Here is a 27,695-nt window from a genome sequence, read left to right as displayed (position 1 = left end):
CTTAAAACTGAATAGATTTTTAAACTGTACTTGTTAAGATTATAATCAATCCCAAGAGCAACTTACTTAGGTCAACATATTTGTCTTTTCCAGTTATACACTGTTGTTCAGCATGTAAAGCACTTCAATGATGTAGTGGAATTTGGTGAAAATCAAGAGTTCACAGATGATATTGAGTACTTGCTAAGTGGATTGAAGAGCAATCAGCCCCTAAACACACGTTGCCTTAGGTAAGATATCTCAACACAAAACACAGAACCTATATTTGAAGGAGATACTGAATTAAATATGCATCAGAGAAGTGACCACGCTTTAAAATATTATTGACATTAACCTGTCGCTTCTGCCATGAAGAATAAAATTTGAAAATAATAATTAAGATTGTCTCTTTTGAATAATCATAAGTGGTATGGCTATGAAGATGAAATAATAAATTTTGCAGTAAGACACATCTTTGGCACACTTGCTATCCTTGCTGTAAATTAAAAAAAAAACCTTCTGATAACTTGTTTGTTTAGTGCATCTTGTGTGATATTTGTTCTGTTATTAATGCAAATTCAGTTCTAAAATAAAATCCCTAAGACTGCAGAGTTTGATGAAAATCTAAAACTGAGGTAATAGTGAGATGTTTAACTTCAACTGCCTGTTCTTTATATTCTGTTGAGAAATAACATAACTGTCACCTTCTAAAAAGACCGAGGCCTCAGTATTAATTGGGAGGTTCCTTAACTTGTGAATATTAATAGTAGTCCAAGACATTACACATAATTGTGAAGTTGGCATCAAAAATGTTAATCTTGCTTTGAAAAAGTTTGTGACTTGATACTGTTGTCAGTTGCCTGGACATGAAAGTAATTGTAATAATGTTAAATAAAATAACCATGCAATAGTATTTTTTTATGTACCTAAATTTTCCTTTCTGTTCAGTCAAACTAAAATAGTGGAGAAAGAAAAAGTTGAATCCATAGAGAGAGGTGATGGCAGTGGTTTATTTGTGATTTGACTGTGGCTGAGCAAAAGCTTTCTATGCCTCTAAGACAGCTACTTTAAAATTTCTCAGAAATTAGCAATGAGTATTGTTGCTAGAGTACAAGAACTCTATCACCCATTTTGTTTATACACTATGATAAGAATAAATTACTACTGTAATGACAGTTCAGGACTATTTTTCATATGAGTGCTCCTTATTTGCTCATGTGGCAAACTTACTCAGATTTTAAACTAATTCTTCACAAATTTATATAGTGGAGTGTAACATAAAAACACAACAAAATCTTTTCTTTCAGTTAACAAATTAAGTGTTTTTCCAAAGGAAATCGGTGTGTAAGGATAGGAGTGGATGAGAAAGATTCAGGTGAGCTCTGACTGGTGCTCTTGTGATTGGAGGCAGGAAGACCATTTGTTCTTATAAACACCTTACTGTGTGAATTTCTTACAAGCAGATTCCTCAGCAGTCATGGAAGGCTTGATTGCAGAATCACTCCCACGTTAGTGCACATTTAAAAGCAATGTATTTTTAGCAGTTGTTATGTTGCACTGTGCTAGAAACGGCAGACAGCTTACTGAGAAAGCTAGGGGAAAGCTGCCATTTTTAAAATAAACTCTTATGCTGGTCACTGATTAACTGATACATTTGTCAGGTCTTTTCTGACATGTATAGTGTTTTTAGCAATCATAAATGCAGCAATAAATAAAAAAGTTCTATGTGTAAGTCATATCAGGCATAAGTGAGACTAGTCAGTTAATTAGATAACCATTAGAATAGCAGTGGAAGATCACATTTACAATTTCTTATAATGCCTTGGTCAGTGAGTTCTCGCGTCTCTTAATCAGAGCTACATGGCACTTCCAATGAAAATTGGAAATTTTCAGCTTTTTTTTTTTTTTCTGGAAGCAAATTCAGTCTGCCCTTTAAAATCCTTGTTTCAGCCAAGCTTAAACTAAAGCAGACATAGTAGCTTGGTGCTGGTAAGCAACTTGAATAACACACTGCTCACCAATCACTGTTGACCAATTGCAAACCTGCCTTGCACAAATTTTAGAAGAAACATTCCAACAGTATCCCAGGGTCTGAGGCACGTGGTCAGTCTTGTGTTGAATACTTGTTTATCTGCTGTTCTTGTTAAGTGCGGTCATTTCAGTCGTTCTAACCCAGAGTTCATTTTCTCCAGTGTAATCAGCTTGGCGACCAAGTGCGCCATGCCCAGCTTTCGAATGCATCTGAGAGCACACGGGATGGTAGCCATGGTTTTCAAAACACTGGATGATTCCCAGCACCATCAGGTATGGATACATCGTGCGTTTCATTGAAGTTTGTTGATACCTGCCCGCGGGGCAGGGATTTTGTTCGAGATCAAGCATCCAGTATAGCATGTACCAGTGTGTGTATATTTATATATATAGTATAGTGGATCTAGTGGGGACTCTGGGATCAGTGGCTTCATTTTAGGAAGCATTCATTAGTGGCATAAAAAATTAGAGCACCTCTGTTCCACTGACCAATTCCTTATGCCACTGTTTATGTGCTTCTAGCTTGGGAAGTTATTTTTTTAAAAACTAGGGATTTTGTAAAAATGGACTGCTTTGGATTGCTATTTTATTTATTCTCATAAGCTTTTTTAAGAGTTTTGTTGTTGTATTTTAAATGCTTTCAAATACATTTGAAAGGAATCCTTCCTCCTTATATTTAGAGGTGGCTCTGAGTGCTTGGCTTCAGACTTGCTTGTATGGGAATTGCTACCTCTTCTGAAGCTGTTGTAGGGATTTTTTCATGTCTTGTGATTTTTTCCTTTGAGCACTGCTGTAACTGCAGTTTTAGGATGCCCTGAGTGTATATAGTGATGTGTTGGATTCTAGGAAAGGTAAATTTCATCTATTTATGGTAACATGAGCCGAGAGCTAAACTGAAGTAGTTTGATTTTCCTTCTTATCGATGTTACCTCTGTGGGGTGTCCCTTGAGATACTTTTACAAAAGTTGAAACAATGAGATTTCATTTGAAATGGGTAGTAGATATGTGTATCAGTCAGGTTTATAATTTTCTGTAATAGCTCTAGAAGAATGACATACAATGCAGAATGCAACTTTGCACCCACAGAAATAGACATTTCAGAGATGGCATTTGACATCTTACTGTGGGTGGGGAGAAAAAAAGCCGTAGTTTTAAGTAACTGATTTAGAATAATAGCTTATTTTCCATCTCCCTCAAAAATTAGCAATGGCTAACTGTAAAATACAGGCATCAGGTTCAATGAGTTCATTATTTTGTGAGCTGTCAAAATAATGCCAAGTGATACTCGAAATAAATGAAGTACAGTCACTCTATTTAGGACAGTTGCCACCACTGAGTTGCAGGAGATCGGCAGAGGACAGCTACAGTTCCCTGGAAAATGTACAAGCTTGCTGGGTGTATTTTTGGCTGTCTTTTAACAGTTACCATTATTCCTTCATTTTCAAAAGAGCTAGCACATACAGTTCAAAAGGAAATTGCATGCTATTATTAGTCTGCAGTAACAAAAAGCATTGATTATGTTCACTATTTTCAGTATATTTGATGAAATGCTCCCTTTTGTCAAAGAAAAAAAATCGATAGTTAATGTTTGAATATCGTTATAGTACATTCTTGATACAGGTTTTGCAGTATTGTGAAATTACTAATTTATCAAATTGCTCTTGATAAATGCTGTTGGATATGCCCTAACTACTGGCTGTGTGTGCTTCATCATAGTCACCTCTGCATAAGCATGCTATCTGTCTATATTACCCTTTCATTCACTAATTATTTCACTGAAATTTTATTTTTTTTCCAAATTAATAGAAATTTCTCCACTAAATCCCTGTTCAAAGTAACTGAAGAATAATAAATCACACTCGGCTTTGCATGCATGGCTCAAATCCCTGTAAGATAAATAAGGACTGAGCTAAAAACACACAATTGTTTGGTTAATATTTTCTTTAAGTATTTTGAAGATGGAAAAACTGCCACAATGACATAGTTACTGGAAACAAATACGAGCTTATCCTGCATTCATTTTTGTGTTGCAGTGGAATAGACTGAATGTGTAGGGGACTCTTAACATTTCCGTAAGGAGTGTAAAGTAGCAGTTGCATACTGGCAGTTGGCATTTCTTTAACCAGCAGGGAAAACAAAATAACCAGCTATCTCACAGAGCTATGCCCAAAAATAACCACATGAAAATTACTTGTTCCACCAAATTTTTCTTGCAGATTTTTGCTTTAATTGACTTTGTGTCTTCAGTGCTGCTCTGTAAAGATTTTGAAGCATTATTAATTTTTAAAATAAAAACTTTATTTCCATTATAGCTGTCAGTAGTTAAGCACAGAAATGTGGTTTTATAATGTCTTCAGCATGAGAATAACTTGAAAAAATTATAAAAGTGCATTATATGTAGTGCTGAACCCTAGAAAATAACCATCTGCTCCCACAAGCTGGAGTATAAATAGAGCAAGCAAGAGAAGACAAGGATGAGAGTGGGTGTAAATGGTCTGCCATTTCTGGAGTGTATGTTCAAACTAGGATGTTTTCCTGAATTCTGTAGAAGTATGGAGTGCAAATCCATAGTTAGATAAGCCATGAAATTTATGTCTAGAGAAAATTCTATTTATTTTACTTTTTTCTCTTCTCTGCATTTATTTAGCAGCAGAATGTGTTTTAGTCATCTTGAGGAATAGAATAGAATGGGGGTAGCTCACCCAGAAAAATCATTCTTCTACTGCAGTTTGTAAGGGTGGCATTTGGAAGGACTGATTTGTTTCTTTGGCTGGGGTTTTTGTTCTCTTAGAATACTGATCCAGAATGAGTTGTACCAACAATTTTCCCCTCATTCCAAACTCAGAATTGTGTGTATGGTAGGGCATGAGATAGCTTTCAGGCAGCGTGGTTAATTGAACACTTACAGAAGATCAGAGCAAAATGTAGAATCGTTTTATTCAAGATGAAGCCTATAGGGACTAGAGAAACCAGCTTTGCAAAACCTGTATCACTGGAATAGAGCTAAAGCAGGTTTCTTGTGTGCTGTAAGCACCATTCACATTTGAGGCTCTTACTTCATGTCATCACTATTTTTCTGTTGCACATCAGCGTTTGGAGGCTTGTTGGCTTGAATCCCTCCTGTGTATGTGCTGTGGCAGGAGCCTGGCTAGTTACACAGAGCCAGTCCATCCTTTTTGCTTTTCCAGCACCTCTCCTGCAGCCTGAAATCTCCTGCACCATGTCTGGGTGATCTGATCACGTTTAAGTATCTGGAAACCTGGGTGGCCAGTCTGAAGGGAAACGTTGGCAGAGCTGATGCAGGGAGAAAAAGAACCATTACTCCCTTCGTAATGGAAAGCTGGTTGGGTTGAAAAGAGGCGAACCTGGAACAGGCAAGGGCTTGGTTACAGGGTTTTACAGAGCGAGTGTGCTTGCCCTTACCAGATTGTGGAGTATCTGTAAGGCATTTCTGAGTAATGATGTAAGAACAGTCTCTGACTTTTTGAAATGCCTAAATATTGGCAGCCCAGATTACAAATTCAGTACTTTCCCTTTGTCAACTGCTTCATACTTTCAAGTTGATAGAAATTCCCTTGGGACCGTGAGGATTTTTTTTTAACCAGGAAACTCATCTAGATAATGCTGGTCATTAAAATACAGTTCTTCCTAGACGTTGAAGTCGCACATTGGCTGAACAATGATTAGCTAACCTGTGGTTCCTCTGGAATGTGTGTACTACTGTGTCCTGTTTCAATCACTGCCATTCTGGAAGAACCCAGTTCTTAAGGAACTTGACATGTACAGTTTAAGCCAGCTGCAAGTAAATGAAGAGTAAGCAATTTCTGTAATTAAAATGATAAAATTGCAAGGCTTATTGTAGAAAGTTAATGAAAGTCAAGGGTGAACAATGTATACCCCCTGCACACAGGTCACATAGATGCTTTCTGCCTTACATCTGGCAAGGCTGGAGTAGTGATGCTTACAGCTAAGAGTTTGTTGTGGGTTTTTCAACCCTGTCTTCATGTATTCGTGAAAGATGTAGATTTGGAAACCCTTGCTTCTTTGCTTCAGTAGTTCATATGTATTTTTGGTAGGTGGTCAGATTAAAGTCTTTATTCACCTGAGGATTTCCTTAAACTCAGACAGGAAGGAGTTTTTGACATAGCTTTTGATAGACTGTCAACTGCCTAATCCTGTTTTGGAAATGCTGATACTGCTTAGTATTACCAGGGATGATTATTACTTACTTCTGAAATAAACAGAGGAGGTAAATGATTGCTCTGGTGGTTGGCTGAACTCAAAACAAGATGTTAATCTGCTATGACACAGATTTCTGTTCTTTCCTATTGAGCATTTATATTCCAGAATTAGTTTGTTTCCATGTTTAATTTACCTTATACAGAAACAATTACGATGGATGCGTGCAGCATATTGACTCCTGAGGGTTGAACATTGAGCACACACATTCCCCACACACCCCCAGCTCTCAGCTCCTCCAGTTAGTGTCAGAGGTCTCTGACAGTTTTGTGCCCAGTACACCTCTTTTCCCAGTGAACGTATCTCCTCTTTGCTCTAAGCTGGAGCTCAGTGCTCTCAGTGCAAGTGTGCTACTAGACACCAGGGATGGATGGCTTTGCTTCACTGCTGTCTGTCCGTTCCTAACAGTCATCTTCTGCCTTGGCTTTTCTGGAGCTTCATGAGGGTAAAATTTAATTCCTTCTTCAAGAAGAATCAAGTGTGGTCTAGCTGGTTGGATGTGCCTCTACACCAATTCTGTGTAACACGTGAGCGGTCATGTTAATAGCATTCACTTATTAAGGACTGATGGGATGGACAGGGGGAAGCTGGTTTGTACTCCGGCTACTTCCAAAAAGCAGAATTCCCCTGGAAAGAAAATGTGTTTATGCTGTAAAAGCTTGGATAAACTATTAACTGACAGACCTGTTTGGCAGAATCAGAATTTATGTCCCCAGGCAGTCCCTCCCTGCAGACACTGTGCCTGTGATCTCTGGGTTTTCTGGTGCTGTTAGCAGTTCATACACTCAAACCAGAATGTTCACCTACCTTGCCATGTACCCTGAGCTGTTTTACTTCGTTCCCCTGCCATCTGTCTCTTCTTTAATACTCTGTTACTGGAGTTACTGTTTCTTACTCTGTCTGCAGCACTGAGTCCCTAAAAAGTAGAAATCCCTGCTTTTCTACTAGGGCATTGTAAATATATTGAGTGCTTTATGTCTCAGTTTTATTTGTCAGGGGAAGGCATTAGTAACTTGCTGGAAGGAATCTCCATTTAACAGTGAGTGCTCATGTAAGTGCCAAGACTGGGACCTGTCAGGCATTTTCTTTCACGAGTCTTCAGCTTGTTTATTCAGAAAAGTAAAAAGTCTGCCTAAAATGATGAGTAAAAGCTAACTGGCTTTTTTTTTTTTTCTTTCTTTCCCAACCCAAGAATTTGTCCCTTTGTACAGCAGCTCTAATGTACATTCTGAGTAGAGATCGCTTGAACATGGATTTAGACAGAGCTAGTCTAGATCTGATGATACGGCTTCTGGAATTGGAACAAGATGCTTCCTCTGCCAAGCTGCTGAATGAAAAAGACATGAATAAAATTAAGGAAAAAATTCGGAGACTGTGTGAAACTGTTCACAACAAACATCTTGATCTTGAAAACATCACGGTGGGTAACATGCTTTTATTGGAAAGCCTTGGCAGTTGTGGAATGCTTAATAACATGGACTTTGCAAGCATCATCCTTCATTTCATGTCCCCAGAAAAGGATTCCTGGTGTTTCATCTACCTTTGATGTATAGCTGACTGCACTGCATTTTCTTCAAATTTGAAATTTCCGTTTTCAAAGGCTGTTATTGGGATAAAGTTAGGATGTTCTTCAGCTGTCTGAGTCTCCATTAGCCTCTGCTGAGAGTAGCTAGTTACAGGGAGCAGTTGCAAACAAGTAACGCTAAATAACTGTGTTTGAGATCCGCACTTAGATTATTTGACTCCATTTCCTTGCCTAAGTTTTATAAGTACTTTCACAAACAGGGGTTCGTGGATGGGAATAAGAGCATTGTGTGCTAAATTAAAACTGTGGTGCAGGTTTTCACTTGTAAAAAACACCCTATCCTGCAGGAACTGATTTTTCCCTACCCAAAGTGTGGTGGCAGTTCTGTTGCTTCCCATGAATGCGGATGAACTTTTTTCCTTCTTTTCTCAAACATACTTGCTCTTTATGAAAATACCTTCATCTGCAGCAGAGTGAGCTGGTTCTGTTTAAAAATAAATTTGGCCATGGTTTGATGCTAGCATCCAGCTAGTTTAGAAAATAAAAAGGAAAAGTTGCAAGGCTTTTTAGAAGAGCGTATTTAAAGAATTGATTGACAGATAGATTAGATGAGCGGCCATAAATGACAAAAAGAAGTAATGTGTCTTTGCTTTTGCCATATTTCATTATAGTGGGTGTTAGCATGATCTTAATTTTTTTACATCCTGTAATACATTCTTCTCAAGATTCTTATTAGTGTTTTTGCCATTTTTTCTGTAATGCTTATACCCAATGGGAGAAGCCTCTGATTTATTACTTACGAAGTGAGCTTGTCAGAGCTTTGTCTGTCCAAGTAATGTTCCAACTCCTGGCAGTAATCCGCAGCTGGGATTGTGTTCAGTATTCAGTTAGACTAAAAGATGATGTGCCTTGTTTAGCTGGCATTTTCTTCTGTTGCTTTTGGGACTTTTGTGTCAGTTTAAGGAAGTTTTTTTTGGGTGTTTTCCCTCCAAATTCTGGCTATGGAACAGAGAGCTGAATTGGTATGAAGAGTCACTATTGTGTAGCTTTAGCAAGAGCTGAATTTTGGACAAGAAAGTTAATATCTGTGACATTATTGTTAACTTTGGTAATCAAATTGTGGTGACAGTGGATTACAAATTTCAATTTTAGGCTTGTTTCATACAAACATATGAAAGGCGCCGGTAGGGAGCTTGAATTAACATTCTGGCCTTGGAAATCTGCAAAGAATGAACATGAAGTTATATTCTCTAGTCAGTTTACAGTCTGAAAATACCACCACAGAATGAAATTTGTTCTCTGGGTGGTGATCAGCTCAGATTTGGTATAATCAGAGTCATCTTTCAGTGCTGTTTTGGCACTGAAGGCAGCTCACATAGCAGGGTTTGTCAGTGCCAGGATTATCTCTTGCACTATAAAATGTAAGACAGCTCCCTTTATTAAGCATGGAACAGCTGGTGCAGGTTCCTCATTGCTCAAGCATCCAGTCACAAAGACCACTGTCTCCTGCTTCAGCATTTCTCATATTCATAATCTGATCTAGCCTGTTGCTTTTTTATGAACTGTAATTCTTTTCTTGTGTTTTCTTAGACATGGGTTTTAATAGGAGAGGATATATCAAAAGGGTCTCTGTCTTGTGAGGAAGTTGTTCATGAGTAAAGAGCATTAATATCCTAGGCCATCAGTTTCAGCTGCTTTATTTGAGGGTTTTTCCCTGAGGCAGCTCTATTTCTTAAATTTATTTTGAGCTGTTGCTGTAAATGCCTTGAATATTGTAGTACCTCACAGATGGAAACTGGTTTCCTCCCAGCTGCACCATCTAGAAGCAGAGACTGTATAGTATTTAGAGAATATTTGCAAACCAAATGAGATTATTAGGTTCTCTTCCAGTTTAGAATAGTAGCAATGGTAAGTTGAGACAATAATGAACTTCATATGTTGGAGATCAAGCTGCTTTCATGTAGATCCCTGTCATGAGATACAATAAGTAATCTCTGTTTTGTACTAAATGACAGGCAGAAAATGCAAACAAAAATGCAAATCTTCTGGGGTAAAGAAAGGAAAGCTCTGTGCTTTTTCAGACTCAGACATACTCAGTGCAAAACAGGAGGATTGCAGCAGATGTTTTTATACCTCCAGCTTGTGCCTAACCAGTCACACCTTCGATTTTTTGAATCTTACACCGATCAGGTGGAGGTGATCAATTTGTCTCCCTCTTTCCACAGACCATGTTGTTTCTGTGTCTGTCTAAAGTTAGGCTGAACTAATTTTTGAATATTCCAAGGTTCTGTTTTCTTGATGGCTATTTACATTAAAAACATAAACCCAAAAACCGAGACGGAGGTGTGGGCGGGTTGAATTTGTTCCAGGCTCATTGTGCTGCATTAGAAGAAGATAAACCTGAAGAACTTGGCCTTCACCTCAGCAAATGGCCCTCACCTGTCAGTGAGCGCAGCCCTGTGGAGCTCCTGCTTCTGCAGATACCTCTTCTCTGTTGCATCATAACAAAAACCTTCAGGAGAGGCTTCTGTTTTCAGATGGTGAAAGAGGTTATTCTGGCTTTCACTCTCAGCTTAAGGCTGAAATGTTAAGGCAACCATGTTTTGGGCCTTTAGAGTTAAAATTTTGTAGTAATTGACAAAAAATTGAGTGTAATGGATTACTTCACTCAAAAGCAAAAGGGTTACAAGGTTTCATTCCTTTTATTAAAAAGGAGAAAATTAGCATCCTTATATTCTTTTAGAGTTATTTGAAGTCTTATTGCCCGCTGACAGAAGACTAATCACCATGTTCTAAATACTGTGTGGCCTTTGAGCTTTTGTGGAATTTATTTAGGAAGTAACTGACCTATTGTAGATTTGCTGCTGCCTGTCTTCTCTTTATCCACACACCACTTTGCTGACCCAAGGATGCTTCCATCTGCCCTGGAGCAATGCTGTTACTGTTATGCTCATACTGACAGTGTGCTGCAGGGCTTGTTCCTAAAACCCAGAAACAGCTTTGGGTGGTAACTCTTGTTTATCTGATCTTCAACTTTCTTTTCCTCCTTGGAAATCAAGTATTTTGAAAGCAAGGAAAGCAGCTGGAGATGCTGGGGGGTGGGGGGAGGGCTCCTGCTCAGACAATGGAGTGTTTGCTCAAGCCTGGTGAGTACTGTTCTACTTCCATTTGCAGGGAGTGAACTTAGCTTTACTGCTGTTGAATTTAGATATGTATTCCTCCTTTTTTCTAAAGAAGTGTATTAGTAAACAGAGTAAGATTTCCTGTAACTGTTTGGTTTAATTGCTTTATTCTGTAAGTTTAAAATTAAAGACACAAGACCCCTGCATTGGAATCAAATGTGATCTATGAGCAGCAAAGCCAGTGTATCTGAGAGATTGAGAAGCTGTGTTCACTGGGGATTTTCTTTGATTTTTTACTGCCTGGCTGATGTGTCCATTTACTTCTGCCACTTGTTTATTTTGATAACAAGAAACAGATGACAGGAATGTGCTTGTGTTATCTAAGCTATTAATAAAATAAAGAAAATTTGAAAATGCAAAGTACCTTTTTTTATCAGTACTGCCTTTTTTTTAAGATATGCATATTTTCCAGTCTGTTCTTGCTCCCTCTGGTGGTAGTTCTTCTCCGAATCTATACTTTCGTTTTTATGGTTTTCATATGATGTTTATTTGTATGACTTGGTATATTGGCTACAGCTGCATATGATGATTTCACTAATTCCAGAACCTCACTCTTTCAGACTGGGCATTTGGCAATGGAGACATTACTGTCACTCACCTCAAAGCGAGCTGGGGACTGGTTTAAAGAAGAACTGCGGCTTCTGGGTGGTCTGGATCATATTGTAGATAAAGGTATAGTGAGGATACTGCTTTGACCGCATGAAAAAATAGTAAATTGTAAGAAAATGCTTGCTTTTTGTAATATTCGTTTCCTGTGGTTAAAAATATAAATATTACATATTTTTCTTAGCAATGTTAAAAATGAAATACACAATTCAGTATCAAGTGACTGAGAAATATTAGTGATTTTAATCTGTTGCAGGTGGGTTTGAAAATAGTTTTCTTGATAAACAGAATCTGTAGAGTGTGTTGCATTACAGTGTATGAGAACAAAAATGGCTTATGCTTGGACAGAATGTTGTTGCATATCTCTGTACAGCACACTTACTCTAGAGTACAATCTCCTTTATAGTCTCCCAGAATTATTTTCAGCCCAGATATTTTTAAACTAAATATACCAAAGGAAGTAAACCCTTCAAGAAGAAATGGGGGGGAGGGGAAGGGGAGGGTTGATTTCATTATTTTTTCAAATACATGTCTCAGTTACTGTGTTTTTGATCAGAATCTCCTAGGTAGGAAAAGGGACATTTCTAAATGAGTTCTTGACCTAAATAAAGCTTGGTCTTAAGTAAGCAGTGGGAAAACAAAGGAAGGATTGGAGACATGAAAGTATTCAACTTGAAGACAGTTTCAAGTTATGATTTCAGACTTGTACAGTCTGGGAAGTGTGTGCTTGTTCTTGTTATTGGCACGAGAAAATAAAATGTATGGTAATGTAATTTGTAACAACAATCTCAAACTTGTAAAGACAAAATTGTAAGGTTTGTTTTTTTCATTCACTTGTAAAAAATGAAAAAATTTGGAGTGCTGATCACGTCTTCATGATTGTTTCCTGCTATTAGAGGTGTGCAAAGTATAAAATGTGGTTGAGAACAACTCTTGAGTAGCTGGTTAGTTGACCAGGCTTTTGAAGACCTCTTGCTTATGGAGGAAAACAACTTCTTTTTGTGTTTAGTTAAAGAATGTGTGGATCATCTAAGCAGTGATGAAAACGAAGAGAAGTTGGTTGCTTCCTTATGGGGCGCAGAGAGGTGTTTACGGGTCTTAGAAAGTGTGAGTATGAGCAGATCCTTTGCATTTCTGAAAGTTGCTTCTTTAGTTCTGGTTTACACTCTTCCAGTATATATAGTCACATAATAGCTCTATAAGGTTGATTTTTATTTTTTTTAATAGACTCTACTAACTTTCTGATGCTTATCAGTATTTCTATAATGTTTGAAAATTTAATTTACTATTCTGTGGGTGTGTACTGCATTCCAAGATTATTTTTGGTAAAAATAACTAAATACAATGTGATGCTTTTTTGTAAGTTCCTGCAAAAAGCTGCTGTTTATGGATGTTGTTTTCAAGGCATGAGTTTGACTTTCCAATGTGTGTCTAGTAATAACTGATCATTATAGAAGTGGGATTTTCTTAGAAACAATAAATCAATGTTAAGAATTGCTACTTTGAACCATCAGCTGGGGAAGTGCTGAAGGAGAAAATTGCCCTGAAAGGCAAATGAGTCCTGTAATCTGTTGAGTGTGTAAATGCAGGTGGTAAATATTTCTTTGAGAGCTTGGAAGAAATCAAAACACGTGGTGCTTTAACAGAGTTGACAGGAATAGTGTGTGTGTGTTTCTCAGCAATATCTTGTTTCACTGAGTCTGGTGTTTGTTATTGGTGTTACTGTTTCTGTTGTTATACCCTAAGAAAGCAGTAGAGCCTTGTTCTGTTCTAGCAACACATCTCCGCACATGAGAAAACATTTGGTATCAGAGTACAGGTCAATGACTCTCGCTTAACACTTTAAACCCAAATTAGAGGGCAACTAGCTACAGTGGTCACTTGTTTTCTTCACTAAAATAGGAGGACAGACTTAAAGACAGTGTTAATACAAGCTAAAAGCTGAGAAACTTGAAAAATTGTTAAAGGCTGTCTTAAAAGTTCTTCTTACCTTTCTTCTCAGCAGTGAGAAAAAAAATTTCAGAGTAGTTTTCTCCTTTTATATTCAAAAGATGGAATTGCCAAGCAAGAGTAGAAGAGCCTTGTCTGGAGTTAGGATATTCACATTTGGACTTAGGGGTGTTTTTGATGTAGTGAGATCCTTAGAAACTTGGGAGAGGGAACAAAATTCAAAACATGCCAAATCATGCAAGTCCAAGAGAAGGACTTCTGTTGTTTCTGAAAATTGATTCCAAATTTCAGTCAAGGGAATAAAGGAAAACCTTGTGTGTTATGGTTGGATGCATAATAAGCTATCAGAAGTGGATTTGATGTCAAGTCCTTAAAATACAACATGTATAATTGTGTTCTGTATACACACTTGGGATACCATAGTCCCAGAAAGTGGATTCAGGATTCTGCCATGGCAAAACATTGTGCTGTATGGTTTCTGTGCTTTATCAGGGAAGATGGTTTTATCTTCAGTGCCACAATTACTTAGAGATGAGAACTCCAAGGAAATACTGAAAAATGAGAAGTGAGGGTTTACACTACATAATAGCCAAGAAATGTGGAAATGAATAAAGTATAGTAGTGGTAAAAGGGAATGCTTCTCTTTCAGAGAAAAAAAACCCTGTTTTTAATACCACTCTCTCCTTCTCTCTTTAGGTAACTGTGCATAATCCAGAAAATCAGAGCTATCTGATAGCATACAAAGACTCACAGCTCATAGTCTCCTCAGCTAAGTAAGTTGTATAAAAATTCCCCAAAAATCCCAGTTTTGCAAAATACGTCACATGATAGGGTAAAAAAATAAATGGTTTATACTGGAAGATTCTAGGGGTGAATAACCCAAAAATTCCCACTGTTGCTTTTCATTGAGTAAAGTTAATGTAGATGGGGGTATGGGCAACTACCTGAGTACTACCAATGTGCAGGTCTGCTACTGTTGGGTCTGTAGCAGCTGCCAGCTGTGGATTCATCTCCTGCTGCATTAACCAGGAGCACATAAGAGGGTGAAGTGACATTTATTTATTGTGTTTTCATTATACTTAGGTGTTTACTGGAACGGAGCAGAGCAGAATTGACAGTGTAACTAAGAATTAAAATAGTGAAATTTTTTCTTGGCATTTCTCCCTGGCAGAGATTCTTGTACTAAGCCACTTACCAATCTAGGTGAGGTCTCAGTTCGCTGGCAGAGCTTGTCTGCCCCTTGTATTGATTGTTCTTCATAAGAGAGCAAATGAAGCTGAAAGTTTGACTCCACAGACCTCACTGGAAACTTGATTTCATGGTTATAGGTTAGATATTTGGAGTATTTCTTTAAATTAAAACAAAGCAAACCACAGTTTAATATGTTACTTAAACCAGTATATATTTTTGATACTTCTGGTTTTGTTTGTGACTGAGATCAGTGCAGTGGTTTAACATGAAACTAATGTTATGCAGTGGAATTATGCCTGTGGTCCATTAGTGTTACAAGATTAGGATATTACTGCCGGGAAGTCATGTGTGATTGCTTACTGAATGGAAATAGTTCTGAGAAGAGAACAAGAGAACATTCTGGTAACACTGTCAGAATCATGTTGTGCCTTGATGGTCAGGATATGAGAGGCTGGGTTTATAGGAAGAGGAGATATCTTTTGTAAGACCATGTCATGAAGCTGGAAAGGAAAATTAACTTGCTCTTGAATTATCAAGCGGATAAAACCCTAAGATTTCCAGGTTTTTATTTTCACAATTTTCAGTTGAGCTTATAAAAGATTTTATAGGTGGTAAGTTCAGTATCTGTCCCTACAGAGTGGGTATCAGAAAAATTCTGCATAAAGCCCTGTGTTTCAGGTTTTTTCCTTGTGAAACAAGGAAACAAATATAAAGGTAGAATGCTCTGTATATTGTGAAGGTAAGTTTGTTCTGCACCTTCTCCCTGCAGAGCACTGCAGCATTGTGAGGAGTTAATCCAGCGATATAATCGTGCTGAAGACAGTATCTGTTTACCAGACAATAAGTCTCTGCCTCACCAGAATGTAACTAACCACGTGGGAAAAGCTGTGGAAGACTGTATGAGGGCCATCATTGGGGTCTTGCTCAACCTGACAAATGATAATGGTAAGACAACAATTCTTTTGCACATTCTGTGGTGAAGTGTCAAATAAACCGTTAGTGCAAAATTTATTTTTTTTTGATTATGGCTTTTCCAGTCCAGTGCTCTAAAGCAGTTATCCGTGGTAGATATTTGCTTACAGCCCTCAGTAATTTGTCTTTGCAAGCTGGGTGAGGAATTGCAAGCTGTGAGATGTTCAGATGAGGGCTTGGGCTGAGAGGGGCCTCATTAGAGCCAAAAGGTTTTTATTAGGCTGCTTAGCATTATAAATGTGAGTGTTTTCAGTGCTGAGCCTCTGAACTCTCTTTGCAGAATGGGGTAGTACAAAAACAGGTGAACAAGATGGTCTGATAGGCACAGCAATGAATTGTGTGCTTCAGGTTCCGAAGTTCCTACCTCAAGAACAGAGATTTGATATTCGGGTGCTGGTAAGTTCTTGTGCTTCTTACATTAACAGAAAATTATTTACCTCCTCCTTGAGCATTGAGCTGTTCTGGTTCCTCATTAAGCAATAGTTTCCCCTACAGTGTTCAGTGACCACATATGTACCTAAAGTGAGGTACATGAAGTTTCGGTAAGGATTTGGTGGGTTTGAGGGCTTTTTCCCTGTGTTCGGTGGGAAAACGTGCACTGCCTGAAGAACAAAGATTTAGGTAAATAAGTATGTGATTTAATAATTTTGAAACATCTTTTCAATTTTGGAAATATGGTTGATATTACTGTTAGAGTTAAAAGCTTTGTCAGATTTACCTAAGCTTATATAAAATGGGTCAAAGTGGCCTAATAGCAGCAGTGAAATTGTGTATGTGAAGGATCTCTTAAAAACATAAGCTGAGGGTTGGACACCTGAATCGCTAACCTGTATAAGGAATCCTCAGCTCCAAAAATGTTTTCATGTTCAGAATTGGAAAAAAAGATTCCAGCATTGAAGGTCTCCTGTACGGGGATCTCTCTTCTATCTTATATTTCTTTAAATCCTGATCCCCCCTGTCTGACTGTTTCTTAAGTTGTATATTCTCAGAAAGTTAAGGCCAAAGTTGTTTATCTAAATAGATGTTTTGTGCTAAATTGTATTTTTTCCAATATGTGTAATCCTTTTTGACTCTCCAATGTTGCAGGGATTGGGTCTGTTGATCAATCTCGTGGAATACAGTGCCCGGAACAGGCACTGCCTTGTCAATATGGAAACATCATGTTCTTTTGACTCCTTGTGTACGGGTGAAGGAGACGAAAGCCTAAAGATAACTGGACAGATTGATGCTGTTCAGGCTTTAGTGCAGGTGAGAAATGTTTGTCCTGCAGTAGCTCTCATTTCTCATTATCAGACTGTCGGGGGAGGGGAGAACTCAACAATGAAAATGTGTCAGTTTTTCTGTTTAGCATTTTGAGTGGAGCAAGGTAGGGGGAAGATTGCTGCTCACAACCCTGACTTCTGCAGTGCTGTCCATTACAGAAATGGCTTCCCTGGTAAAAGACAGTGGTTTAGACATCCAGTAAAACTCTTTTGTTCCCATACAATGTATTTCTGGTTTTATTCTTGCTAGATTTTGTTTTAAACTAGCTGCAAGCTACTTTTCTCTTACATACTTTGCTTCCATAATTTTTTAAAGTACTATGTTTTTGGGACTTTATAACTTTAAATTGAAAAGTAAGATCATCCTTCATAAAAAGCAATAAAATACAGATGTAATGATTATGGATGTGAAACAGCATTCCTAATTTGACTTAAAAAAAAAAGAAATCCACCAGTAAAGTGAAAAAAATTAAAAAAATATAAATTGTTAAAAAAATAATCCACCAGTAATTTTGGTAAATGAATTTGACCATGCAAACTAAAATGAAAAAAAATTGAAAGGGAATCACGGATGTCTTGTTTCAGTGGAGTTAATTTTATGGATGCTTTTTGTAGTTGTATTTAACTTTGTGAAATAACTGTCCAGTAGCAGACAAAAAAAACCCACTAAAAATAATGATCTTAAATACCTTAATATTTGTAGCTTGGTAAAGCAGTATTTAAAACTGGTGACTGTATGGTTTAGGAAGTAATTCATGAGAAATAAGTGCCTAATATGAGCTTCTTGGTTCATTCACATTCTTTGCCAAGTCATTTTAAATGACTCCTTCATATTTTTGCTCTAAAAAAGCCAAGAGGGAATAGTTAGCATGAAAAGAAAAGGAGAATTGGTAGAGAACAGAAATGAACAGGAAATTATGGCAGCTTTTAGTCTTCAAGCCATGTCTCAAGGAAAGGGATTAAACTTTTATGATGTCCAAGAGGAGCCTGGCAAGTGGTTCAGCACCAGGCAGAGAGGTCTTGCTGTGGAGCACAGGGCTGGTGTTGGGCCAGATTATATTTTCCATTGAAGAAGAAAATCCTATTGTTAAGAAAAGTATTGAAAGCTAATTGTATTAAGGGGTAAATTGTGAACAGGAAATAAACTTAAATATATTTAAGTCAATGTGTTTAGGGTTTAATTTCTAAAGAAATTCTCCTGGAATTCCCCCCATTAGCTGTTCCTGGAGTGTGAGCGAGCGGCACAGCTGGCTGAGAGCCAGACGGACGAGCTGATTAAAGAAGCTCCCACTGCTCAGCATGATAAGAGTGGGGAATGGCAGGAGACAAGTGGGGAGATCCAGTGGGTCTCCACAGAGAAGTCAGATAGTACTGAGGAGAAGGATAAGAAGGAGGAAGATGATGAAGAACTTGACCTTAATAAAGGTACGTTGTCTGGCTGAGAAGAACAGTGTCATGGCATAAAATCCCACCTTGTCCCCTCCTTCCTATCTACATCCGATCTCTAGGGCTGAGATTTCTTCAGTGTATCCCAGGTGAAACTGCTGCATAAGTAGGAGCCATTCAGATGCGAAGCATGAAAAGTAGAAGTTGTTATGCTACTTTTATCTGTTTCTTAACAAACAAAACAAAACCAAAAAGCAAACATCAAAAACAGACAAACAAAAATCCACCCAAAAGAAACAAACAAAGCCCCCAGACATTTTTAGGACACTCCACGTACAAAATATTCTGGAAAGGATGGCTTTTTAGGCTGTTGACTCGTTCTTCTGGAGGAGTCCTTGAAAGTTACCTGCCTTAAATTTGTTTTCCAGGGTTCTTGTTTCAAGCTACTTGAAGGGTTGGGGTTTTTCCTGTCCTCTCCGTATTTGCCTCTTCTGTCCCCATCTGCTTTGTGTCTGTCTTCTCCCTTCATCAGTAGTATCTGAGATACCTGTGTAGTGCCTTAATGTGCTGCATCTTAGGTAGTTTGTTCCAGGAATTTGAGTATCTCTGACCGGTTACATAGTTTGTCTCTGGAAAATGGGTCTGAAACATCATTCCTTCTTGTTTAATCCTCTAATAGTAGGTGCAGTGAATGATTTAATACATCATTTTTACCTTACGTTAATAGGTGTGGTATATTACTTTCTCCTACCTTGCTTTATATCCTTCCTCCTTTTTGTAGCTCCATCAGCTGGTGTCTGCAGTTATTTGTAGTTTTTCCCAAAATGCTGAGTCATCAGCAAAAAATGCTGTGCCCGTTATCCTTAACACAATAAACTACTTTGGGGGAAGTCTTAGAGGCATGTAGTAGCACATGAAACATTTGCATTGGTAGTTTGGGGTGTTCAGCATACAGTTTGAACATTGAAATGACGAATGACAAAATACTGTGCAACAGAATGAGTTGAAAGTGAATGAAGACCATTTTTCTTGTCAAGAATGTGCTGCTGAGTCAGTAAGTGTGGCGTTTCCTGATCTCTGAAATCTCAGTCCAAAAGCTCATTTTGTTTGAGGAAAAAGCATTCTGGGAAGTGATAATGAAGGACTGTATTTGCAGCAGTAAAAGATACCAGCTGCTTAGAGAATACAATCGACTGTTGTCTCTTTTACAGCTCTTCAGCATGCTGGGAAGCACATGGAAGACTGCATTGTGGCCTCATACACAGCATTGCTTCTAGGCTGTCTCTGCCAGGAGAGTCCAGTAAGGGAATGAGTTGATCTTAAGTCCAATTTCATGTTTAATTAACTGATCATTTGCTATATTGAAAGGGGTTTATTAAATTGGGCTCCAGTGTGAGCAGTACATTGGTGAAGCTACACTGATGTATACAGCTTTGGGAAGAGTTGCCAGAGTTATTCCAGACAAAACTAATTTTCTGAACATCACTGTGTTTATCAAAAAGAGTTGGAATTGAATATTTGACCTCTTTTGCCTTTCTCCCCTTATGTGCAGCAAAAGAATTAACTTCGGAAAGGCAGAGAAAAATTGGCTAAGCCTGTTCCTTCTCAGTAGTTTTAGTAAGCAAGTTACCATCAGACTTACTTGTTCTTTCAGTCTTCTTCAGTTTTTTCTTCCATTGAAATCAGATGAACTTGTGTGTGTCCCTATTAGTTCAAAATAATTGTCTCAAATTGGAAATATATAATAGAAATCTGAAGTTAAAAATGTGGAACTCCAATGGCTGAGAACTCAATAAAATCTCCTATCAAAAATATGCTCACATGAAAACGAGTTCAGACCTGCCATCAGGCTTGTCTGAATTTACCATGGTGCAGAAGTGGCCTTTTAAGGTGCTGTTCTGTGCCTTTGGACTCACCAGTGTCCATAACAGTTTTAGTGTTCAGAATGAGACTGACAGTGAGATCAGTAATTCTCAACCCTTCACAGCTGTAAAGGGAGAGCCTCTCCTTGTTAGGGGAGTGATCTGCTGGGGGTTTTAGTTCTTGATAATCTTGTAGGTCCTGGGGGATGTCTGATAGGCTTCTTTTTTTTTTTTTTTTAGGAAAAAAACTTCAACAAACCAAGATAAAAAAATAATTTTAGCAATTGTTTTCTAGAAACATAAACACAGTAAAGATATGAGTATTGCTTAAAAGAGACTTAAATCATAAAGATGGCAGCAAAAGGCGTCTTTATGATGTGAATATATTTGTCTTAGTGCATCTCGCATGCAGAGCATTATAGTTCTGTGCCAGAAAAATGTTTCCCAAATAAGATTGTTTTATTTCTTAGATCAATGTGACTACTGTGAGAGAGTACTTACCTGAAGGGGACTTCTCGATAATGACTGAAATGCTAAAAAAATTTCTCAGTTTTATGAACCTTACGGTAAGTAATACATATTTCAAATTGATGTATGTAGATATTTTTGTAATTTTGTTTTCTGTTAATATTTCATGCATTTTTAGAAGCATTAATATTTTTTAGTTTGTGTCTTCATAAGAGTACAGGACAATATTCTGTTTTTTAATACTGAAAGGCCTTTTGTCTGTCATATTGTGATTGGCCAGGAAGATATTTCTGAATTGGCTACCTGAACCTAGTTGCTTTTACCGACGCATAATTGTAAATACCAAAATTCTGAAAATAGAGTAGCTCTCAGATATTTCAAGGAGGTGCTACAAATGCTTGTTTGTTACTTGTGTTTTCTATTGCATTTCCAGTGTGCTGTTGGAACAACAGGCCAGAAATCTATCTCTAGGGTGATTGAATACTTGGAACACTGCTAGATACTTAACTTCCGCTGCAGGCACTCTAATGCTGGAGCTACCCTTAGACAAAAGAAGAAGTCATGAAAGAAGTCCTTGAAGGATATACCAAGAGCATTCATCTGTGTCATTCGTGTTCGGATTTTTAAGGCTACCTGGTCTCTTAACCATGCATTCAGCATTTTCTAAAAGACAGTTACTACATCAATCTGCAACTATCAAAAATGAGGGGAAAAAGGTTCTGAGGAAAGTAAATAAAGAAACCTTGCTGTTTATGATGCAGTGCAGTATTTAAATATTTTTGGCAGGGTTTACCCTCCCTATCTTTTTTCTTGCTTTGTTCGTGACAAGTTTCAAGGGGAAAAACTTGCTGCTGATAGTGCAACTGCTGTTTACTGTTGAGCCACTGTTTCATGCCAGCCAGGTGCAAAGGCAGCTTAGCTACTGAGGTATCAAACAAATGTTCTAATAAAGAAGTTCTGGACAGCAGCACCGCTCCTATTTGAGTTTAATTTGCTCCTGCTTTTTTTATTACTAGATTATTCCAAAATCATAAAATATAAATTTTTAAATACTTTTGTGATTTTAACTACTGTCTATATTTAAAATTTGTTGGAATCCAAAGAGGCAAGGATTGGATAGTTTATTTTTTATACTGTTTTGATTGAAATTAGGTCGTTGAACTATTTCTCAGTTCTAAAACTCCCGTGGCCCATGTACTGTAACCTGCTAGACCATAACGCTTTGTAGTTCCAAGAGCATGCAGACCCATAAACACACAAAGCCATTGAGGGTATGTTATCCACAAAAAGAATAGTGACTGTAAAAAGTTGTGCCCTGTTTAAAATGCAAATAAAATAAAGAAAGAAAAAATATTAAAAAAATTCTCAATCCCAGGGTAGTTTACACTTCTGATAAGCAAAAACTTTGAAATGCTGTTTTAATTTGTGTCAAGGAAGAACTCAAGGTGTGTTTTATAATGTTGAATACAATTAATTTGGATGTTTTAGGGGTAAGAATTTTGAAGAAGCTAAAACACCAATGGGGATTAATGTTTCCAGCTGACATAATCTTTCTATTTCATCCTTCTGTAGTATGACAGAGTTGAAATGCATACAACACAAAGCCTTAAATTGCTGATATAGCTAAGATTTTGTTCAGTCTGAGGTCTAGTTCACAGCAAAGCATTGTGTTTGAGGACTTAAGTGGAACAAAGAATCCCAGAAAATACATGACTTTTTTAACAATTTTTTTCTTGCACTCACTATTCAGACCAACAGAATTGATTATTAATTATTTTTATTAAGGTGGTCTTGAATATTTGCAGACTGTTCTGCGATCTGCTTCGTTGACATTTTTAAATACCTGTATAGGTAGTTACATCATGTTACTCCATTGAATTTGTAAAACTTGAAGCCATAAAAATATTAGTTCTATGTATAATGAGGGGGAAATAACAGGAAATCTAACCTGCTTTTAGATCTTGTGTTATCTCCATGTATAAAGTTAAGAACTTGTGCTTTTGTATCAGTGCCAGCTGTAAATTTTTTACATACAGTGGCTGCCTTCTATGTCTTCCTATTTTTGATAATGCAGATTGTTGGGAATTCTGTAAGGAAGTAACTGATTAACGGCAAAAATCTTATGTTGGTCATATTTTTTTGCATTTTCTCTCATCACCTTCTAAAAGTTAGTGTATCAGTGTAACTTAGAAAAGTTTTTGAGGTTGTGTTCCCCTTCTTTAAAAAAAACCAAAACGGTATTGAGAGAGAGGGAAAAGGTGTATGTAAGTGATCTGCATCAGGAGGAAATTATTAAATATTTGGCCTATCTAGTTTTTGGATTTTAGACATTTTCACATATATAATGAGATTTCAAATTGTTCATGTAGTTTTCTGTGGAGAGATGGCAAGAGAAAAGAAGATGCAAAATACGTTGATGGGGGAAAGCAGGGACAACTACCTTTCTTTGTTACACTGGTAATTGTTTGGGAATTGATTTACCTCAGTGTTTAACAGGTTTTTTTTTTTAAATGTAACTAATTGTCAAGCACTGACAAATGCAGGATTTTTTTTTTTGAGGGTGGGGGGAGAAATCACCCTGTGAACTGCAGTGCATTTTTGTGTGTTAGACCCTCAAATAACTCTGCATTAAAGGGTACTTGAGGTCAACTTGCAAATTAAAGTTTTAAAGTAACATTTTTTCCATTGTAAATATTTGTGTAAATACTCTCAATTGGAAATTAGAACAGTAGAGTACTTTTCTGAATCCAATCCTATTTTTATTTTATACAGTATTTCTCAGCTGTGATCTTTGGAGCAAAAGCCAACGGCAGGAAAAATAGTTTGTACCAGTTTCATGAAGTATGTCTTTGGGTTTTTGTAAATAATTTTAACTCAAATAAAATTGCTACTTTCAATACATATCTTGTGTTTTAACATGCAATAAAACACTCCTCTGAGTGATTGCAGAAAGAAGGCAGTGTCAGGTAAATTGCTAAAAGAAAAAATGAAAAAAAAAGTATGAAAAAAATTATAAAATAGCATCCTGAATGTAGCGCTTTGCTTTTCACCTGTGTGTTGAGACAACGAAATTCAGTGCCTGGACCTGAGGCTGTGGTCAGTCAAACCAGCCAGGGCTGGAAATTTTCTGGAGATGATGTGTCTCTTGGTGCATTTTGGAGTTCTCTGCACATGTTGATCTTTCAGTAACAACTCTGGAGAGCTGTAGTCAGAATAACCTAAATGTGATAGAGCACAGGGAAAATGGCACAGTTCTTATGGTGAGACTTTCCACATCATGGGGGGTGTTAATGGCTTTCTTAAGTGAAAAGGGAGGGAATTGCCATGAATGTTGCTCTGTTTCTTGATTAATATGAATGATGCTTTAATTTCAGGATGGGTTTTTTTCTCCCATGGTTTTTTCCTTAATTGGTACAACTAGCTATGGGTACAATATGCAATAATTCATGAACTGTAACGCGAGTTGAATGTGATGTGTCATCTCACTGCCACTTGGAACAAGCAGCAGCATAATGTAACCTTTTCTGTGCTGTAAGGGAAGAGTACTGAAGTTTGAAACATGGAACGGTGTGTTATTAGTGTGTACTGTAAGAGGCAAATGCAGCTTTATGTAAGCAAATGTTTTTTAAAAATCTGGTAAGAGTATTTCCTCTTATTTTGTTGGTAGTTGCGTAATGGAAGCATTGTGTGTGAATGCTTAGGGGTGACATCAGAATTTTCAGATCAACAGGATGATTGTGAAGGTTCTACAGAAGATTTGGGTGTCAAAGCCTTTCTCATAAATTATTTCAATCTTTTTTGAAATGCTTGATTTGCATAGGAGGAAGTGATGTGTATGGCACTGATTTATCTCATGTTTCCTTTCTGGACATCACTAAGCAGAAGCCAGAGTACACTTGTTTAGCTGGGGCTGTAACCAGGCAAGCCCACATGGCTTTTCCAGTGAAGTTTCTTTTCATGAATGTGGTACTTTCTTGTTTAAGAGGCATGGAAAACCAAAAATGTGAATTTGAGGTCAAAAGATAAAGAGAACTTAGATAACTGCCACTCTACTGCATCAAGCCTGCCCTTATATAGGATGGCCTGTTAATTGGGTTTTTGAAGATAATGAGATTGGAATTTTCCCTGAATTCTGCTAGCCAAGTGTTTTCAAAACCAGGCCACTGTAATTTTTAATGCTACTGCTTCTCTTCCTCTGTGTAATATGTTAATTTGTCTTTGGACGAAGGACATTATACTGGGTTCTTTCAGCTGTGAGCAACAGATGCCTTTCATACATACTCTTTTTTACTTGCCCTAAAGGTTCCTATCAAAGGGATTGTAATTTCTTAAGATGTGCAGCATCAGTAGGTTCAGATAGTCTTACTGCAAATAAAAATGAAACCATTACAAATAATGCAACTGTAGATGTCCTTACCCAAGGGTAGATTGGTTTACTAACACCACTGGATCTTTATTCCAGCAGTGCAAATTGAACTGAATTTGCAGCTATAGGTTGTGCTGCAGCTTGCCACGATACATCTGTGTGTGACAGCAGTGCTCTGGTGACGCAGAGGGGGCTGTAAGGAGCCCTGGGAGTAGCAGCTTTGTTGGGAGGAAAGGGAGTTGCTCTGGAGAGAGCCTGACATCTGAGAGGCAGATGTGCCACATCTACTGCCTACTGTCTTCAGACTGTATCTCCACATCTCCTAAACTGCAACTTGAACTTCCAGTTCATCACTTTGGAGAAGGCTAAAGACTTTTTCTCTCTGTGTGTGGAAAGCCGTCTTGGAAAATAATGAAGAGTTGTGCAGGCAGTAGTACCTGTCTTGGGAATTCTGGTCTGTTAGGTGGATCAAAGTTACTTAAAGGAAGGTTCATTGAACTTTTACACAATAGAATCGGGTGATAGCTAAAAGGGGACTCTCCTTAGGGCGAAAGAATAACAGGAACTTTATTAGATACACTGCTTAATGTAGGAATCCTTTAAATTTCCTGTCTTATAACAGAAGATTTAGTTGTATCTCTGCATTTAGTTTTTTAAAAGCGGAGAGGAAGAGTGTTAATCTGGAGTGTGAAGTAGATGAAATTATGTCCTTCCACCTGTAAAGCTGACCCTGTGATTATGTCCTAGAACAACAGTTATTTTGTTTCTCAGTGTTTCCAGTACATAAGGCATGAAAACCAAGGTCAAAGGCATTACTGCAGAAGTCTGAATGGGAAAATGAAGGAAGGAGTTGATTTTGTCTGATACCATTCAGGACCCCTTCACACACCTTACCTCTGGGAATGATGCCAGAGTTTTGGAACTGTGGGGTTTTATTCATGTATTGTTGGCCTCTTACCCCAAACATATGTCTCTTAAAAACATATCTGGTGCAAAAAAGTTTTAAAATATCCAGGCTGAGTTGTTTTCTGATCTACGGTTAAATTTATAGTCTGAATTGAATTGCAAGTCTCAAGGAAAACTTGGAGTAAGATCAGTTTGTGTCATAGCTCTATGCAGAGGCATGAATTTGGGTTCAAAAGCTTGATATTCAGCTTACTGAGCCTTAAAAAGTGGTTCAGTAGTGTGCTATATAAAACTGCTGTGTAACATCTGGTGTCATTTTGCTGGCTCATATTTTAAATTTTTGTCTTCATTTGACAAGGAATTTTGAAGAAAAGTTATTTTACCCAGAATGAAAACACCTAGATTGAAGTGCTATAATGAAATTATACTTTAGCAGCAGAAATTAAACATTGTAAATTAAATAGAAGTGATACAATTATTGTTTGTAGCCTCTTTTGCCGTAACTATTTTTAAAACTTGACTGTAAATTTTTAGTAAGAAAAAGAATTCATGTTTTTAATGGAAAAATCTGATTGGCATTTGTATGCTGAGTATATTCATTAATCTCAAACATCTGGTTTCGGAATGGAGCTTCATATTGCAAAAAAATGTTTTTTTATTTGTGTTACCTTAGATTACATTAAAAGCCTTACTGAGGCTTTTGTGAGAACAAATTTGTAGCTATTTTAGCTCAGATAATCATACAAGTTCCCCCTTATTTAAGGTAGGTTATAATGGTTATTCAAGTATAATTTCAAATGTGAGACAAAAGCAAACGTACAGGACTTCAAGTCATTTATGTATGTATCTCTGTAGAATATAAATTGAAATTACTGGAGCAAACCAGTACTCTAGAATGATTTGTTAAGTCTATTAATACATCCAGTCTAGGACTGTAAAAAAAAAAAAAAAACCAAACCCTAAAATCATTCTGTTGAAAGAACTAAATTTTGATGCTTCTCACAAGAAGAGAAATATACATCATTATCCAGGTGTTATACAATGTTAAGAGGTTTATACAAAGATGAACTGTGTGTTAATTTTATGTACTATTTGTGATTAGCCTTCAGAAGTTCTCAGCAGAACTAGTTTGTGCTCTTTGACTACCATACATGATACAGCTTCAGCTTTTTTTTAAATCTGAAAATCCTGTAGAATGGATGTTGCTTTGTTTTCTGAACTTTGCTATCTGGGACCAAGTGAAGCAGCTCCTGAACCACAGGTATCTGCATAATCCCACCCTTCTCGACAGATTTTGCCTGGTCAGTTTTCACAATGCTCAATTCAAAGCCTGCTAAGCTCAGTTAGTCCCGCACTGAGGTGATGTCTTTAAAGCTGAGCTTAGTCTGTACCTTTTTCTGCGAGAAACCCTCAGCAAATGCTGAGTTCTCAGCAAGATCCAAAGCGCTCTTGCGTCAGCGAGGCCCGGGGAGCGGGGCACGGTGCCAGAGCCATGGCCAGGAGCTGGCATGTGCACAAGGAGTTTGCTCAGGTCACTGGCAGCGGCCGTCTCGGCCTCTGCCTGTTCACAAACAGCTCGAGCTGTTCACAAAGGAGGAATCTGAATTGGAAGGGGGGGAGGGCACCTGCTCAGGCTGTTTCTACACCAGCTCTTCTGATACCAGAACTCCCCCATGTTTCCCAGGCTGATTTCAAAACCCATCTGTGTGCTGAGCCATTGTGAGCCTCATTCCAGTGAGAGCAGCACATGGCACCGTTGCAATGTGCTTT

The 27,695-nt window shown here is 37.6% G+C and overlaps 1 protein-coding gene across 4 annotated transcripts in view; it reads left to right on the top strand.

The window, feature by feature from the left end:
* Positions 1 to 23,554, top strand: part of WAPL (WAPL cohesin release factor) — a 65,078-nt gene extending 41,524 nt beyond the window's left edge. For all 4 annotated transcript variants that reach the window (XM_005520441.3, XM_088060069.1, XM_088060068.1 and 1 more), the window contains 13 exons: positions 94 to 230; positions 2,172 to 2,283; positions 7,442 to 7,669; positions 11,517 to 11,628; positions 12,572 to 12,669; positions 14,209 to 14,285; positions 15,473 to 15,648; positions 15,956 to 16,071; positions 16,762 to 16,923; positions 18,155 to 18,362; positions 19,535 to 19,623; positions 20,656 to 20,751; positions 21,087 to 23,554. In XM_005520441.3, coding sequence (XP_005520498.1) covers positions 94 to 230; positions 2,172 to 2,283; positions 7,442 to 7,669; positions 11,517 to 11,628; positions 12,572 to 12,669; positions 14,209 to 14,285; positions 15,473 to 15,648; positions 15,956 to 16,071; positions 16,762 to 16,923; positions 18,155 to 18,362; positions 19,535 to 19,623; positions 20,656 to 20,751; positions 21,087 to 21,152 — 1,677 coding nt within the window. In that variant the 3' untranslated portion in view covers positions 21,153 to 23,554. The remainder of the gene's footprint in view (positions 1 to 93; positions 231 to 2,171; positions 2,284 to 7,441; positions 7,670 to 11,516; positions 11,629 to 12,571; positions 12,670 to 14,208; positions 14,286 to 15,472; positions 15,649 to 15,955; positions 16,072 to 16,761; positions 16,924 to 18,154; positions 18,363 to 19,534; positions 19,624 to 20,655; positions 20,752 to 21,086) is intronic.
* The last annotated feature ends 4,141 nt before the right edge of the window (positions 23,555 to 27,695 follow it).

This window comes from Pseudopodoces humilis, chromosome 9, assembly GCF_049639895.1.
Source record: "Pseudopodoces humilis isolate 2021_Gansu_Grassland_sample_001 chromosome 9, ASM4963989v1, whole genome shotgun sequence".
Taxonomy (NCBI): domain Eukaryota; kingdom Metazoa; phylum Chordata; class Aves; order Passeriformes; family Paridae; genus Pseudopodoces; species Pseudopodoces humilis.
The sequence above is the reverse complement of the archived record's forward strand: the minus strand, read 5'-3'. Positions and strand labels throughout refer to the sequence as shown.